Source organism: Sinocyclocheilus anshuiensis, unplaced genomic scaffold (genome assembly GCF_001515605.1).
Source record: "Sinocyclocheilus anshuiensis isolate Anshui unplaced genomic scaffold, SAMN03320099.WGS_v1.1 scaffold1240, whole genome shotgun sequence".
NCBI classification, from domain to species: domain Eukaryota; kingdom Metazoa; phylum Chordata; class Actinopteri; order Cypriniformes; family Cyprinidae; genus Sinocyclocheilus; species Sinocyclocheilus anshuiensis.
The window spans coordinates 776,643-793,767 of record NW_015542555.1 but is presented as its reverse complement, the minus strand read 5'-3'; the positions used below and the strand labels follow the sequence as shown (position 1 = coordinate 793,767).

Below are 17,125 nucleotides of genomic sequence, written 5' to 3'. Positions count from 1 at the left end.
AATCAATGCAAACCATTTAGCTATAATTTCATTTGAAAAAAAAAAAATGCACATTAGGCCTAATGACTGAAGTGGGCAAGCGACAATAGGCCTAATGATAATTTAAAATATAATTTGAAGAAGTGTTTCACAAAATGAGCATTGAATATATAACTATAACATGTGCATTTTATTTTATTTAAACCTCCATTAAGTTTAAAGTTAATCCATAATCGAGATTTAAATCTGAGTTTAAAGTTATGGTGCAACAGGATTAAAGTTAATCTTAAATATAACTTAAATCCGGGATCAAAATGTAAACCTGCTTATTTTTAAAGGTTTGAAGTTTGGTGCAACAGAATTATTAGATAAACCTTGATTTAATCTAGATTTAAAATTAATCATTGCAAACCATTTAGCTATAATTTGAAGAAGAAAAATGCACATTAGGCCTAATGTCTGAAGTGAGCAAGCGGCAATAGGCCTAATGATCATTTAAAATATAATTTGAAGAAGTGTTTCTTTCACAAAATGAGTACTGTAAATATAACTATAAAATATAGGCTAATCAATTTTTCTCACTCTTCACCAGGCACTCATGTCACTTCCATTTCTTTCGGGATAAATGAATGAATTCACATGTTCTAAATCAGTCTGTAGGCCTATAGTGCACATAGCCCCTAAATTTAGCGATTTCATGAGTTTGTCTGCATCCATATTGCATGTTTCCTCTCACTTGTAAAGCTTGCAGTTATTTCGTCTAGTTCTTTCAAAGCAGTACTTTCTGCGTTACCGCTCACACATTTTTTTATCTGTTTCATTGAGGTTCCAAATAATGGCTTCGATATAACACCTAGAAGCATATATTCTTATGCACACATGCAAATGTTGCAGCTGTTGTTTCTATGAAATTATGTTGTCTTTGCTATTCCGTTACTAATAAAATAGTTTTTTTCACTGCTTATTGTGCCTATTTTAGCACAATCCCTAAATTGAACTTGAGTAGTTTTACTAAGGGCACCCATCTCACATGAAATTGAACTATGTCAAACATATTCTACCTGCCTTCCTGATATAAATTACTATGAATTTGATATGGTAATTAATACTGAGACACTAATTTGGGCAAAGAGCACTAATGACTCGTTTAAGACTTGAATCTTAAAGTTGAGGACTTGCAACTCGATTTGGACTTGCCTGTCTTGACTCGGGACTTGACTTGGGGACTTGTCTGTCTTGACTTGGGACTTGACTCGAGACTTGAATGCAAAGACTCGAGACTTACTTGTGACTTGCAAAACAATGACTTGGTCCCACCTTTGGTAATTAGACAATAAATGGTCCGCTTCAGTTGAGTCAGCAGCCGCGCCGGTCAAGAGCTCTGTGAAGAGAGAAACTCCCAGATCTTCTCATCGTCTCAAGTCGATGCCGCCCTTGCAAAAGAAAGACACAGATTGTTCAAATAACATGAACATGATTGAAACGTCTTTCACCTCATTATTAACAAAACAGTCATTATAGCTGCCCACCAGCACTGTTACGAGACATTTGAGGTGAGAGTGCACTTGTGGGTGAAATCATGGCAATCAGTGAAGACAGCTGAAGTGAATAATTCATTCAATGAATTATTGAATAATTCAGAACTGAATTATTGAATCAAATAATACAGGACTATATTCCATACGCTCATTTTCCCCCTTGACATGAAATAGAAAATAGAGGAATATAAGGGTAATAGATCAAAGAGAAATCAGATCTGGTCTTGGGGCCCTGAAGCAATGACCTGTAGATGTCAGAACCCACCAAACCTACAGGTATAAAACAATGCAAATTTGCATGACAGGTAATCATATCTATAATAGATTATCTAAATTCATGTCATCCATATTAGACTTTTGTGGCATAGTGGATAAAGCTCATTGAAGATAATCCGTAAATTTCTGCAAAATTTGAGCCTTGTACCTTTCTTCAGAGGGTTTTTCTCTTTGAAACATGTACAGAAATTAACTTATGATACATATTACTATTCAAAAGCTGATTGGAGTCGGTAAGATTTTTTAAAATTATTTTTAAAGAAGTCTCTTATGCTCACCAAGCCTCAATTTCTGTGAATAAAAATACAGTAAAAACGGTAATATTGTGAAATATTATTACAATTTAAAATAACTGCTTTCTATTTGAATATATTGTAAAATGTAATTTATTCCTGTGATGGAATGCTGATTTTTCAGCATAATTACTCCAGTCTTCAGTGTCACATGAAGTCACTCTAATATGCTGATTTGCTGCTCAAGAAACACTCCTGATTATTATAAATGTTGAAAACAGTTGTGCTGCTTAATATTTTTGTGGAAATCGTAAAAAATAAATATTGGAGAAGTTCAAAAGAACAGCATTTATTTGAAATATAAATCTTTTGTAACAGATCTTTACTGTCACTTTAGAAGCATCACTACTGAATAAAAGTATTAATTTCTTCTAAATAAATAAATAAAATATACAAAAATCTTACTGACCTCAAACTATTGAATGCTAGTGTCTACTAACATACTCATCCTTGCTCCTTGTCTTATTTGCTTGCACTGCTCCTCCAAAACTTCTGCTTGTTGTTGTCAGCCAAATCGCCATGCCAGAAAGGACCTGAAGCATTGAGATGAAATACTGAGACAATCTAAGTTACGCCCTTTTTTTTTTTGCTTCACCACCTTGGAACCCCATATGGAGTCCAAGTCTGAGGCTTTTGTTCAGATGAAACACATGCGAAGCACTGCACAGTTGAAAACAGGCATAAAAGACCCTCGTTAGAGAGCCTCCATTAAAGCTGTCCCGGCCTAATGGCTGTGTGAGACTGAATTTTGACTCCACTGAGTCTGTCCAGTGAAATGGGCTGATGATCTCATTAGATGTGCACATCTGAAGAGCTCCACACAGCCACACAAATGCATGTATACATACACTCGCTGAATTTAATGGACAAAGCCAGCCAGTGCAACCTGAAGCATGACCTTCGTTTGCTGGTGCAAACCTCATCTTATTCAAGTGCTGGAGGCATCATCTGTAATCCCTAGCCTCCAGTATTAGAGGTGACATCTCTATATTGCTTGAAGCTCACTGTTGCCATGTTGTGTGGTATTATCATCAATAGACTTCGATTGGAGAGCTTACAAGCCAAATTGTTGTCCTACTGAGCATTGACAAGTCTGGATCCCGACTATCTGGAGTACAACACCTGCATCTCAAAGATCCCATTAAATCAATGAATTTTGTGTCTTTTAGTGTATGCTACCATTCAAAAGTTTGTTTTGATCTCACAACGGCGATATTGTGAAATGTTATTGAAATGTAAAATAATGTCATTTTTTCAAACTTAGTTTTATTCAAATGTACATTTCTTCTATTGAAATGTAAAAAAAAATAGTTTTATCAATGTTGAAAACAGTTCTGGATACAGGTAAATTTTTTCAGGATTCTTTGATGAATAGAAAGTGTAAAAAAAACAACATTTATTTAAATAGAAATCTTTTGTAACATCAAACATTTTTCTTTAAAAAGCTTAACAAAATGTTTTAGCAAACTTACTGCTTCAACAGGAAATATAATCAACACAGGAAAGAAAACGGCTCTTGGCAGAAGATTTCATGCATTTTTTTTTTTTTAAGAAAATTGCCATCATTTACTGCTGTGGTTCCAAACATTGATGACTTTCTTTCTTCTGTGAAACAAAATAAAATTATATTTTTAAGAACCTTCACACAGATTTTATCCATACAAACTCTATAGAAATAAAGAAAAGATAAACACAAACAAACAAATAAACTCTTTCAAAATAGTTCATACAACTTGTACAACTACATTTTAAGCTTGTGCAAGGAACAGACTAAAATTTCCCCTGCACTGAACCATTAACTTGAGAATACCTGCATATTTGAGCTGAAATCAGATTTATGAATGAATCAGTCCGATTCATTAACCAGTTGTTTAGTATGATGTAAACAACTGATTAATTTAAAAGAACAGCTCAAAAGAACAATTAATTCACTGATCTGCTTCACAAGTTCTCCACAAGACTCCAGTCATTCCTGCTTATGAGTAAACAGCTTCATGTCTTGGAAGATTATCAGTAAATAATGACTTACATTTATAAATAATGATATTTCCCCCCTCACATGCTATTGTATCTTTTCAGAAGACTTCAAATACTGAGAATAAGTAATATGGACTACACTGAAAAAAAAAAGGGTTTGATTTACTTTGAAACAATTTTCACTCAGAAATTGTCTTAAGTAATTGAAATTTTGAAGTTGAAAGACTGAAATCGAATTTTATTGTAAAATGTATACTCAAACCTTTCATTTTTCATTTACAACTTAGAAAAAGATATATATTTCTTTTTTTACAGTGTAAGTTTATGGTATTTCTTTTTTTGTTTCATTCAGATGAAGTTGAACTGTCATTGTAGAGCTGCATAAACATTCTAACTTTTTCTAAATATAAATATTCAAAAATCTTCCTTTTGTGTTCCACAGAAAAAATAACAACATACACGGTTGTTAGGACATGGGGGTGAGTAAACGATGACAGAATGTTCCTTTTTGAGTGAACTTCTTGAAAGCAGCAGCAGGGGGTTTAAATCATTAAGGGAGGCACAGCACCATCTCTGGCGAGGTTTGAAAGTCTAACTTCTCATGTTCTTTAATTCTTCAGTCCCTGCTCGAGTCTTCCATCTCAGTAATAATCTGTCTGAAGAGCCTCTTATCTGCAAGGACAGACTGCAGGCATCTCAAGATGCTCAAACCAGAATCTGCCTGTAATCTCACATACCAAATCATTACTGGTCATTGCTAGTCACCGCACAAAGCGTCCTCTCGATATGGACAGAAAGCCCTCATGAAAGCAAAAAGGTCAATGAAGCCAGTCTTTCAGGATCCATTCAAATGTCAACCACAGGTCAAGAGGCCAATTCCACAGCCAGCTAAAAAGTTCAAGCCACTGTTAAACTGACCAGTGTTGGAGCTGAGAGCGGCTGGAAATGATCGCACCATTTGATTGGTGGGTTTAGGACTATGTAAAAGATTTAGGTGTCTCCAACCTTCTCAACAAAGAGCCAAAAATAGACCTTAAACAGGCCGACAAGACAACATGCAGAGGGAGGATGCAGAATGGAGCTAATGGGCCGGGCGGCTGGAATTTTAACTGCAGAGCATTTTGTCGGCATATCATTTTGTTTGTCATACACACCTTTGGTAATTTGGACATTTCCCAGTGAGTTTCATTTCTTTTCTTCCTGTACCTGTGAAGTGATGCATAACATCTGCTGGGTGGGGATGACAGAATGAGAGCAGGGAACAAAGAAACGACTCTCAGTATGTGTGTGATAATATATTAGCCTTCTTGTATATGTGCATATTCTGTTGCATGCACATTTTAAATGTTCAATATCAGCCTTACACAGTGAGGCTCTCTCAAGACGGTAACATCACGGGTTGTTTGTCACGGGTCTGTAATGCCCATTAAAGCTCTATACATGCACTAATGCACTGACTAATTTAAAATCTGACCAGCCTTAAACTTTTGTACCTTCCTTTAAAATAGGCCCATATGCACGGACGAGCACATCTGCTTGAGAATTTAGCTAAGAGAAGCAAATTGCATTCCCTGGGTCACTCACTAACCCCTAATACCATTAAGTTTGCTCCAGTTGATGTTTCCTCCTAATTTCACATCATGTTTTGATGTAACATGTTTGTTGTAATTGGGTAATTTGATGCAATTTATCATGGGTTATGCATTTGTGTTCATGTTTCGAAATGAACTACGTACTGTAAAAGAATGCGGAAGGAAAACAATGTCGTTTTTAATTTCACATCTAAGATAACAGGATTCCTGACTGTGACTGGCCGCAAATGAGACTATTGTAAAAATGTACAACAGTCATTTCAAATGTGGCTGCCATTGGCAATAGCCGACAAAGCTTATGTGGTTTTATCAAACATCAACTCCCAAGGTGGACTAAGGGTCCCGATATGCTCAAAGCGGAGTTCACAGCATTTAAGGGGTAAAAAGAAGTTGGAAATATCTTTGCAACGGTACACTTTTAGCGAACATCCTGGCGCCATCCGTGCTGCTGAGAGCGACATTCAGATGGATATGTAAATATGTGCTAGCCTACACATTTTCCTCTCGATAAGAAAATAAACACACAATGGAAATGACAGCAGTGAAAAAAACAGCAGTTAAGACATCTGACCATCTGACCATAGTAATGTGGATATGTTTGCACCAGCTCTGCAATTTGGCACTCCAGTTAAGTAAAGTCTTTTCCGGAAAGTTTTAAACTCCCGAAATGAACTCCAAATGAACGTTTTGGCCTGATGTTGTTTTAAATGACAGTACACTACACTTAATTTCATTTGAAGTATAATGCGGATTTAAAGGGTTAGTTCACCCAAAAATGAAAATTAGTCCATAAATTACTCACACTCAAGTAATCCTAGGTGTATATGACTTTCTTCTTTCAGACGAATCCAGTCAGTTATATTAAAAATGGTCTTTGATCTTTCAAGCTGTTTCATGGCACTCAGCGGGTGTTGCATGCATCCGTCCAAAAGCAGTTAAATAAAATGCACCCATCCATAAAAAAAAAAAAGTGTCTCACATGGCTCCGGGGGGTGAACAAAGGCCTTCTGTAGCGAATCAATGCGTTTTTGTAAGAAAAATATCCATATTCAAAACGTAATAATCACTTTAATGTAGCTTGCACTCACTGTTGTAAAGGGAAGCATTTCTGGGCGGATGATGTATGAGGTCGGCTTTGCGCATGTGCGGCTCAGAAGTGACGCACGCGGAAACGCAGGGGGAGATCAAAACAAAACAACGGTCACTAATTAGAAGTACAAAACGAGGATTTGTAAAGAAGAATGTCGGAGGATTTCGATATAAGCCAAGAGGAGACTGTTTTTTCTTTGCTAAAGTAAGGAAACTTTGCTTCCTTTGCTCCTGTTAATAAACGTTGGTTTTCACGAGACTCGCCGGCGCATGTGCAACTCTGAACTCATACGTCATCCTCCCAGAGCTGCTTCCGTGTACAACAGTGAGCGCAAGCTACATTAAAGTGATTATTACATTTTGAATATGAATATTTTTCTTACAAAAACGCGGTGATTCGCTACAGAAGGCCTTTGTTCACCCCCCGGAGCCGTGTGAGATACTTTTTTTTAATGGATGGGCGCATTTTATTTAACTTGTTTTGGACTGAAGCATGCAACACCCGCTGAGTGCCATGAAACAGCTTGAAAGATCAAAGACAATTTTTAATATCACTCCGACTGGATTCGTCTGAAAGAAGAAAGTCATATACACCTAGGATGACTTGAGTGTGAGTAATTTATGGGCTAATTTTCATTTTTGGTTGAACTAACCTTTTAAAGTGCTTGTGTTCCCTGCATGAAACAACACAGCACGAGCTGTAATGTCCGCTTCACCAACAAATGACTTATATGAGCTGATCACAAAGAGTCACAAACCTGATTGTGAATTAGCAGCCTGAATCAGACTTGCTCAGTGAGTAAATGATTACTGAGTTATCGACAGACTCCCCTACTAAACTGTGATTAATTTTTGGTTATGTCTGATTTAAAATAAACTAGGAACCTTTGCTGAGATTTATACTTTAGGCTTCTGAGCCTTCAGTCTCTTTACTGTCTAGTTGTGTATATTATAGATACATATTTACAGCAGAGTTTCATTGTAATAAATTAATAATGGTATTCCAATAAATAAATAAATAAATAAAATACTGGTTACTGTTTAGCATTTAGGATAGTAAAACTGTTATGTCAAAACTGCACAACAATTACTTACAAAAAAAGGATGAATTAGGCACTAAGATAATCTAATATAATATTTAATATAAACTACTATACTAATATTAATATTTAACATGGGTTATGCCTCAATGTTTATATTTCCAGATAAACTAGACATAGGAAAGTAGTAATCAGACACAATCAAATACAATATAATATAAAACATAATATAGACACATGGGTTATGCATCATGTATACATTTCTAAATAAACTTAATAAACAATTTAATATAATCAGATATATAATATTTAACATGGGTTTATGCTTCAATGTTTATGTTTCTAAATAAACTAGACTTTAAAGGGAAGTAGGAGAAAACACATTATTATATAATATTCACATAATTTCATATAATCAAATATAACAACATTTAACATGGGTTATTCAATGTTTTGTTCAATTAAGTTTCTAAATAAACTAGACGTTAAAGTGAAGTAGGAGGAAATGTAATATTAGATAATATTCACATAAATGAATATAATCAAATATAGTATAATATTTAACATATTTAATTGTTTTGAAATAAACTAGATTCTGAAGGAAAGTAGGAGGAAATGTAATATGTTACATAATATTCACGTAATAAAATAAAATATAATATTTACCATGGGTTATGAAAGTAGGAGGAAATGTAATATTATATAACAGTCACACAATATAATCAAATATAATACAGAACATGAGTTATGCGTCAATGTTTGTTTCTAAATAAACTAGACTCCAAAGAAAAGTAGGAGGAAAATTATTACATAATATTCACATACTATATTATACAAACAAACCACCACAAGTCCACCCCTCTGTGTAAAAATCAAGTATGCGTATATATATAAAAAAAAGTTAAAATATTTGCCTCCATGGTAACAAGCTAGAAGTAGGCTAATTCGTATCAGGGAGCAAAAGAAGCAACTTCCCGACATCTCCTGCGAGAACCTCTTTTGTCTTTGGCTTGCAGCGGTGGCGTAACGAGGGAGAATTAATTGGATTCTCTCGAGGCAAGTTTCCTGACTCTTTTCACCCCTTATGTCAGTGATACTGAGTAACAACAGTGATGGTGTATCAGGATGGATGGTGGTTTTGTTGAACATGTAATTGGGGTGTCATCAGTTAATTAGTGTTTTATCCCCGCAGCCAAAAATACGTCGAAATTATACGTCACAGCAATCACGTCTAGACTCGAAAAGACTTATCTTTCCGTACCTGCACCGATAGATAAGAGCCTTCCAATAAATCTTTGAAGATATGGCCTAGTTGCCATATAAGTCTCCTCCTCATCATCGTCTGGTTCATTAAGCGAGGTCCACTGTCAGAGGAGAAAGAATTACAAGTGAGTGACAGGAGCATATTGAGCCCAACCAGTACTCATTTCGCTCCAAAAAAGGGAACTGCTCTCTTTTCAAAGGAAACAAGTGTAGCCATAAAATATAATCAATGTGGTTACACTTTGTGTGACACCGTTCAAAAATAGACATGATGGCAGAACGATGAGAAAGGACATTTTAATGAAGGTATATAAATTGTTTCCCAGCCGCAGGCTTCAGCGTACTCTGAGAAATAGAGCAGTTTAACAATCTGCCCGGCGTGAGGAAACCTTCATCTTGAGATTCTGAAGATTTGCATAGATATCTGACAACACCTCAGCACCTCAATTCATTTCTGCAGACTTGCCGTTCACATCGTAAGCAACATGGAAAGCTGCTGGTTTCAGATGACACATCTATTGTCACTGAGAAGTTGTGGTTTTGTGTACTGGTGAGGAGGAGACAATGCCGGTATACTGGAAATCTTTACAGCTTATATGGAGACGTACCGATTGTTTCATGAAGTAGGATGCAAGTCTATTTTTATACAAATTTCTGTGCAGAAAGGAGGCCAAATCTATCTGCATATCCAGCATTATTTCGATTTTTTTCCCCAAATACGTCTCTCAAAATAGCAACGCATATTTTATGCCTCAGCAGCCTGCGTTTCGCAGGGCTTCATTACTGCTGGAGCTGCTTGGAGGTGTTTCGGAGAAGACTTTGATTCGTCTCTCTTAGCTATCAGCCCGGGTCCAATTGCTCAGTCCTGTGTTTGACTCTATTATCTCTCTGGAGCTTCTTCAAACATCAACTCACATCATGAGGAAGAAGCGATTTCTATTTTAGTGTAATTCTAAAAATGTTCACCTTCAGGCTGTAATGTGATTTTTTTTTAAAGTAAAGTAAACATAAGAATAACATTTATACTGTTAATCATTATAATAATAATTTACTTGATTACCCATACATCATTTTTATTTATTTTAGAAAAATCACGTTAAAATGTGAGTATCAAATGTGATATATCAGGCTTTTGATAAACGTTTATCTCTCAGTCATCATTGTATTGCATTACATTATAAGCTTTGACAGCTATAAAACTATAGAGTCCTAATCATAAAACAGAAGCATTTAAATATATATCGTCTTACTCTTACTAAGGCATATTATTGGGAGATGTCGAGTGACAACTAATATGCATTGTTACAAAGATCTCATTGATCTACATTACATGCTAGCCTATCAGATTTTTTTTTTGGCCATATAAATATCAGCATCTGCACCAAATTGCATATTTTTGCTCAGTTTGGGCCTCTGAATAAACTGAGGTGTTTTTCCTCGAGTACGCTATGAGCTCCATATTTCTACTATATCATATGAGCCATAAAAATCTGATATACTCAATTTGTTGTCTATAGGTTCAATAAAACCTTAAATTTCAAAATATATTTGACTATATTTTCATATGTCAGTCTTTGCAGGGTAGGCCAAAGGAAACAGTATAAACCTGTTTAGCCAATGTTAGCAAAAGCATTTATGTTGATAATTTAATAGCACGTAATAAATAGCACTAAGTCTGAAGTCACCATTTCAAGCAGTAATATCACATATCCAATTTAACAGGAAACAAACAGGATTACAATAACGTATATAAACCACTTTATTAAATTATTACTGTGATTGGACCGTAGGTCACGCTAATATTCGGGAAATCCACGCTGTGTGAAACATTGCTTTTGAACAACAGTTCAATAAGCAAACCGTTAATACATTTTTAGACCAAATATTTCCACAGTTAACTTACCTCGACCGGTTTTATTCAGCCAACGAAAATACCTCCAAAACGACAGAGTGACAGACTGGGGCAGGTGTAGACGTTAATAAAACACATTATAATAGGTAGAAAATTATATTTATTGTTAGCTTCCGGTTTTTGCTGTATCCCATCTAGACACAACCCAGAAACGTCGCGCGTCTTCAGCGACACAGCAGTGTTTCGGTCCTGAGTGAACCGGTGTTTTTGAACGAATCGATTAGGTGAATGATTCAGTGATTCACTTATAACCCGTGTCCGAAACCACAGTGGACATAATGGAGTGCACTCATTCAATCCCACACCTAAATAGTTATTTAGTGTTAAGACTATTTAGCAGTTATGGTCTGCTGCTTCTTGGCAATGTTTTGTAGTTGTTCAAGCAATATTTTAAAACAAACGAACAAAAAACATGTCACGTTGGGAATTTTACAGAAGAAGGATTTGAGATTTATGGGGAAAAAAAGTTAATAACTGGCACATGAACATTTTGATATACTATACACCTAGTCACATGTACCTAAAATGTGAAATTTTAAGTAAAGCTTTATTTAGCACCTTTTAAAAAGTGTTTACAAAGTGCTTTAACTATGTAACATATCCTTGCATTTTACTTAAGTAGTCTGTTATAGCTACTGCTATAAAAAGACCCCATTGATTAACATTACAATCTATAAGAATTGCAATGTAACAGCTCCTATACAACTCCAGGTTGTGGTAATTTACCACCCTCCTGGGTAAATTCTAGGTACCTTCCTAGAGGAGCTGGATGGGCTGCTGTCCTCACAGGACTTCAAACCAACCACACCCACTGCAAAAACTCCCATCTTCTCCTTCTGTCCCCTCACTGAGGCAGAAGTATCAAAGCTTCTCCTCTCCAGCCATCCTACAACATGCCATCTAGACCCAATCCCCTCACACCTTCTCTAAGCAATCTGCCCTACACTTTTACCAGCACTTACACACATCATCAACACATCTCTTCTCACAGGCACTTTCCCCACTGCATTCAAGCAGGCTCGGGTAACCCCACTGCTCAAAAAACCTACATTAAACATTTCACTTATAGATAGTTACAGACCCGTCTCTCTCCTTCCATTCATAGGGAAAACCCTCAAACGAGTTGTTTTCAATCAGGTATCATCGTTTCTTTCACAGAACAACAAACTGGACACTAATCAGTCAGGTTTCAGGAGTGGCCATTCAACTGACAACTTCAATATTCATCTGGACAAGCGTTAAGCTACAGACTTCCATTCACTCCTTGCTTCATTTGATCTCTAACGCCTTACCACTACAAGCACGCACAAATCAGGCAACCAACTTGACTTCATTTACACACGCAATTGTATTGCAGACAACATTTTGGTAGAACCTCTACATATCTCTGACCATTTCTTCTTTATATTTAAAATACATTTTGCTAACTGTGTGCCACCAACCCCTATACCGGTTACTTTTAGAGGCACATGGCTTCTCCTACCATTGCTATGCTGATGACACACAGCTCTATCTCTCATTTCAACCAGATGATCCAACGGTAGCTGCACGGATCTCAGGCTGCCTGGTGGACATCTCGGCATGGATGAAAGAACATCACCTACAGCTCAACCTGGCAAAGACTGAGCTTCTTGTCTTCCCTGCCACTCCAACTCTACAGCATGATTTCACCATCCAGCTAGGTTCTTCTACAATTACCCCATCAATTGTAAGTCGCTTTGGATAAAAGCGTCTGCAAAATTACAGTGTAAATGTAGGAATTTAATCACATTTTGGTCATATTAATAAGAGCATCTACACCAAACAGCATAGTTTTGCTCAGTCTGTGCCTCTGAATAAAACTGAGGAGCTATTTTCAAGAGTCATAAAATAGGAGCCATAAAAGCTTAATAAATCAACTATGACAGCCACAACCACCAACACTTATGCAAACTTTTAATGCATTCTTAAATATATATTGTTCAAAAAGGTTCAATAAACTGTTCCATTAAAAAAAAAAAATCTGATTATCATTACGTGTCAGGCATTACAGGGTTAAAGAAAACCATTATTATTATTTTCCAATTCATGCACAAACATCCTTGTGGTAGCCTGATTCCTTATTAGCAAATAAGAATAATTTATTATCAGCTTATGTTTCTCTCTTTCGAGTGCTAACTAAAGAGCTCTGACTTTTCATGAAGTGCAAGCCCACCATCAAGTGGTAAAACCTCAGCAAGACTGATGACACACAGGGCAACTTTTTGAGCAATTTTGTCAGGCAACTGAGTTTCACCTAGTTGCCTGTTGATGGCAACATTGCCCAAAAACATCTGCCATTAGTGCTGATCCAGTAAGGCATGATTTAATATTTCATTTAATCAAACAACAATTAAGACAGAAAAATAAACCGCAAGCAACTGCATGCATGGTTTTAAGATGTTTATTTAAAAAATAAAATAGAAAAAAAATTACATAAAAATATTGAAGGAAAACAAAAACAATTCCTCCGTCTGACCTCTTAGATAATGGGCGGCCACATTGAGGTCTTTCAGTTACGGATTGACAAGGAGTGCTTTTGGCCACTGCGACAACAGACGTCAGCAAAAAAAGGGTTACATTTAAAATCCATCACTGAAATTCAATGAGGAGTGTCACACTGTATCAAGCAAGTACATCACCACAAATGTCAAACCATTACAGAGTGAAACACTGCCACCTTTCCAACACACCTCCACAGATTCACTCAGGAAAAACAGGGAGCCATTTTCATTCAGACAAATCACCGATAAAGTAGGTCCTTATGTGAACCGAAGGAGGGGGAGTGTTGCCTCAATGTCTGACCCATTTTGCAAAAGATGCTGGTTCTATCTAAGGCAGAAACTGCTATTAGAGTTACATTTGCCCTATTGCATTGATAGGCAGGCGAGTTACAAGGACAATCCGTAGTCTCCGTATCAGATATGACTTTGTAAAAGGCTTCACGTAAGTTTGTGGCAATCAAAGTCATTCCATACAGACCGCAAGTCATGGTTGTAGTATTGTAACAGCAGTAAAATAGTCCGGTAGATCTCCAGGAGGAAATATCTGCTCCGCAAAAACTCCAGACAAGACGTCCGGCTGTTTTTCCTCCATCGAAACAGACTGAACTTGCATACAGGAACTGTTCACGTGTACCTTGATGCGTCGCTCTCAGGCCTGGGTCCGTTAACGGTCACTTTGACAAGATTTACAAGCAAAGGGCCGTCGTGAGGGACACAGGAAGAGAGGTTTTCTCCACAGGAAGAAACTCCACTTGCATAGTAACAATAACCTGCATGCCTGTGATGTTCTGAGCAACAGCAATACAGTTTTAGTGTGCCATATACAAACAGAACCAAAAAAAAAAAACAATACAATACAGTACAGGAATAGGTAATTACCAAAAAGGCATATATTAGCGCAAGTACCTGGCAATAAATGCATGTCAAGATTCCAGAATGGAATCAAAATAAATTCCCTTTCTCCGCTAGTCTGATTCGGGTGCCCGATCAGAAGTCGTAAAGGTCCGATTAGGGCACCTTGCATAAAGCTGCACTGATCTGGAGTCCCCTCGCACGTTCATTAGAGCTTCCCTAAAATAACTCACGTCTCACACTTACCTAGAGCGATTTAAAAAGGACAGACACACACACACACACACACATAAATATAAATGAAAGCGCGTACAGACTAAGGGCTTGAGCATCGGTCGGTTCTCAATCTGTTAAATCCAAGTCCTAAAGCCTCAATTCCACACAAGTACAACCTTAAAGACGAACGAGACGAATAAATGCAACAGCCGAGACTCTGAAACTCAACACAAAGTGGGAAATGGTGACACCTGCAGGCAAGTCGTTCTGCGAGATCTACACTGGCCGCTTTAACTCGCTCTCTTCCAGGTGCAATTTATGCCGAGAAAAGGGGAATAGGGAATATAAACTCTCAAAAACAGTTTTAAAACAGATTTTTTCCCCCTTAAGGAGCCTGTCTGACAGGATCTGTAAACGAGAAGCGAGGAGTGGAGAGGGAGCTTCCGGAGGGGAGGCGCGAGGTCTTTATCTGCTGACGCTGGCCGGCAGACTGTCCCTCTTCCTGCGGCGCCAGGTGTGGCGGTTGTACTGGATGTGGCCTCGGTTGGAAAGGACGGGACTGTGCACCACGGCGGGGTTGTGGAAGCCCTTCAGCGGGAACTTGGGACCTGTCTGCAGGAAATAAAATAGGGTAATTTAGGATGATGCTAGCATATGAAAAATGGCTCAGCATACATAAAAACCGGATTATAAATAAATAAAAAAACAAATGCATATCATTCGAAAGTCTGGGTACAGCACTTATTTTGAAAAGTAATATTCATTTGTATTATTTTTACTCCGCAAAGACGCCAAAAGTAGCAGCAAAGAGGGCCCTTAAAGCACACTAAATCCACACTCTGGAGCACTATTCGAGACTTAGTGTATCCCATCATTCATCATGTTTTGGAATAACTCACGAGATTTTTGCCGAGATCTCGTGAGAGGTCACGGAAACCTTTTCAATGCAAGTTAGATATTAATATAATAAGTAGATAGGGCCTATTATTACATATAATTTGGTAGAAAAACAAAGTGTTGCACGTTTTATTGGTGCAAAGATGAGTAGTGGTAGTATTTGTTTCGTACAACATTTGCAACTGCTTTTCATACTTAATTAGAAGCACAACAAATTGAATTATGTCATGTTATAGGGACTACTGAACAGACATTTAGAAGTTGATTTTACAATGCAAAGTATTTCAAATAAAAATAACGCTATGTAAACACTTGCATTTTTACAACACTATAAAGTGTGTCCCATCAGGTAATGAAAAGTTCTACACACTTGTGGTCTTCATGCTCACTTGAACACTTGGGCCAAATACAGGAAATACGTCATATAAGTGTTCAAGTGGTCAAGTGCAAAGACTGCAAGCGTGGGTATTTGGACAAGGGAATATTTTAATCAACACTGGTCTTTTGAACTTTATATTCAAAGAATACTGAAAAAAAAAAGAAAAAATGTTTCCACAAAAATATTAAGCAGCACAATACTTCAAAATTGATGATAATAATAAATGTTCACTTGGCAGCAAATTGGCATTTTAAAAAACAAATAGAAATGTTATTTAATTAGTTCTCAATATTTTTAATTAAATTTCACAATATTACTGCTTTCATTGTATATTTGGTAAAAAAAGAAAAAAGAAAAAAGAAAAAAAGAAACTATAAAAAAAAATCTTATTAACACCAAACTTTTGATCAGTAGTGTAAATAAAATAATAATTTTAAAGAAGACTTTTTTTAAATGCAATAAAAGCAAAACGTTGCTCTCTAGACTGCATGTTAACTGTAGACTTTCCATGGTAAACTGCAAGTAAATAAAAATAAAAAGTAAATGAAGATAAGACATAAAAAATGGTGTGGTGCAACACAAAGTTATCTTTAGCTTACTCACTGTATGGCTTTTTTTCAGTACAGCATTTTTAAAAATATTTTTTATGAGAAGTGCTATAGAAATCTAAACTTAAGTGATTTTTTTCTAGTATTGATACATGGGTAGAGCAAGACAAGCTGATGAAACATTACTCATTTGAATAAAAAAAAAACAACAACAAACTTTCCATTTAAATAAAGTTTCTCAAAACCTGAATTGAATTCTTGATGCTGATTTGACATTGCTGGGCACTGAATTTCTTCCTCTTAATTAAAAGTATAGTTCTCCCTAAAATTAAAATTTTGTCATCGTTTACTTACCATCATGTTGTTGCAAACCTGTGTGACTGTCTGTCATCTGTGGGACACAAAAGATGATAGCTCTAGATCCCATTGACTTCCACTGTGTGGTCAAAAAATACAATAGAAGTCAACGGGAACTGAAACTGTTCGGTTACCAAAGTCTTCAGAAGAAAGTGAGTCATAAAGGTTTGAAACGACATGAGGGTGAGTTAATGTTGACATTTAATTTTGGAGTAGACCGTCCTTTTACTTTGTCATTAGACTAGACTGTGAAGTCTTGATGAAGGAGGGAAAGTCGGGCTCACTGTCAAGAAGATACACACAACATCTAGAGGAGAGCACACGCGGGACACTGCCTACCTTGGGATGGTGGTGGGGACTGGGGGGAGCTGGGGGGACTGCAGGGGGGGGCTGGG

At 36.7% G+C, this 17,125-nt stretch overlaps 1 protein-coding gene and 1 long non-coding RNA gene across 3 annotated transcripts in view; both read right to left on the bottom strand.

Annotated features, from left to right (window-relative positions):
* Positions 1-1,325: 1,325 nt before the first annotated feature.
* Positions 1,326-11,021, bottom strand: LOC107694322 (uncharacterized). Its single transcript, XR_001634852.1, has 4 exons — positions 10,951-11,021; positions 9,046-9,148; positions 2,531-2,619; positions 1,326-1,412 (listed from the first exon to the last, which is right to left on the bottom strand). It is a non-coding gene; the product is annotated as an uncharacterized LOC107694322 (long non-coding RNA).
* Positions 11,022-14,955: 3,934 nt separating this feature from the next.
* Positions 14,956-17,125, bottom strand: part of LOC107694334 (non-canonical poly(A) RNA polymerase PAPD7-like) — a 16,350-nt gene continuing 14,180 nt past the window's right edge. Inside the window, exons 13-14 of one of the 2 annotated variants that reach the window (XM_016494009.1) lie at positions 17,070-17,121; positions 14,956-15,161 (exon numbers count right to left, since the gene is read on the bottom strand). In XM_016494009.1, coding sequence (XP_016349495.1) covers positions 15,015-15,161; positions 17,070-17,121 — 199 coding nt within the window. In that variant the 3' untranslated portion in view covers positions 14,956-15,014. The remainder of the gene's footprint in view (positions 15,162-17,069; positions 17,122-17,125) is intronic. The other variant, XM_016494010.1, reaches the window with a different exon arrangement.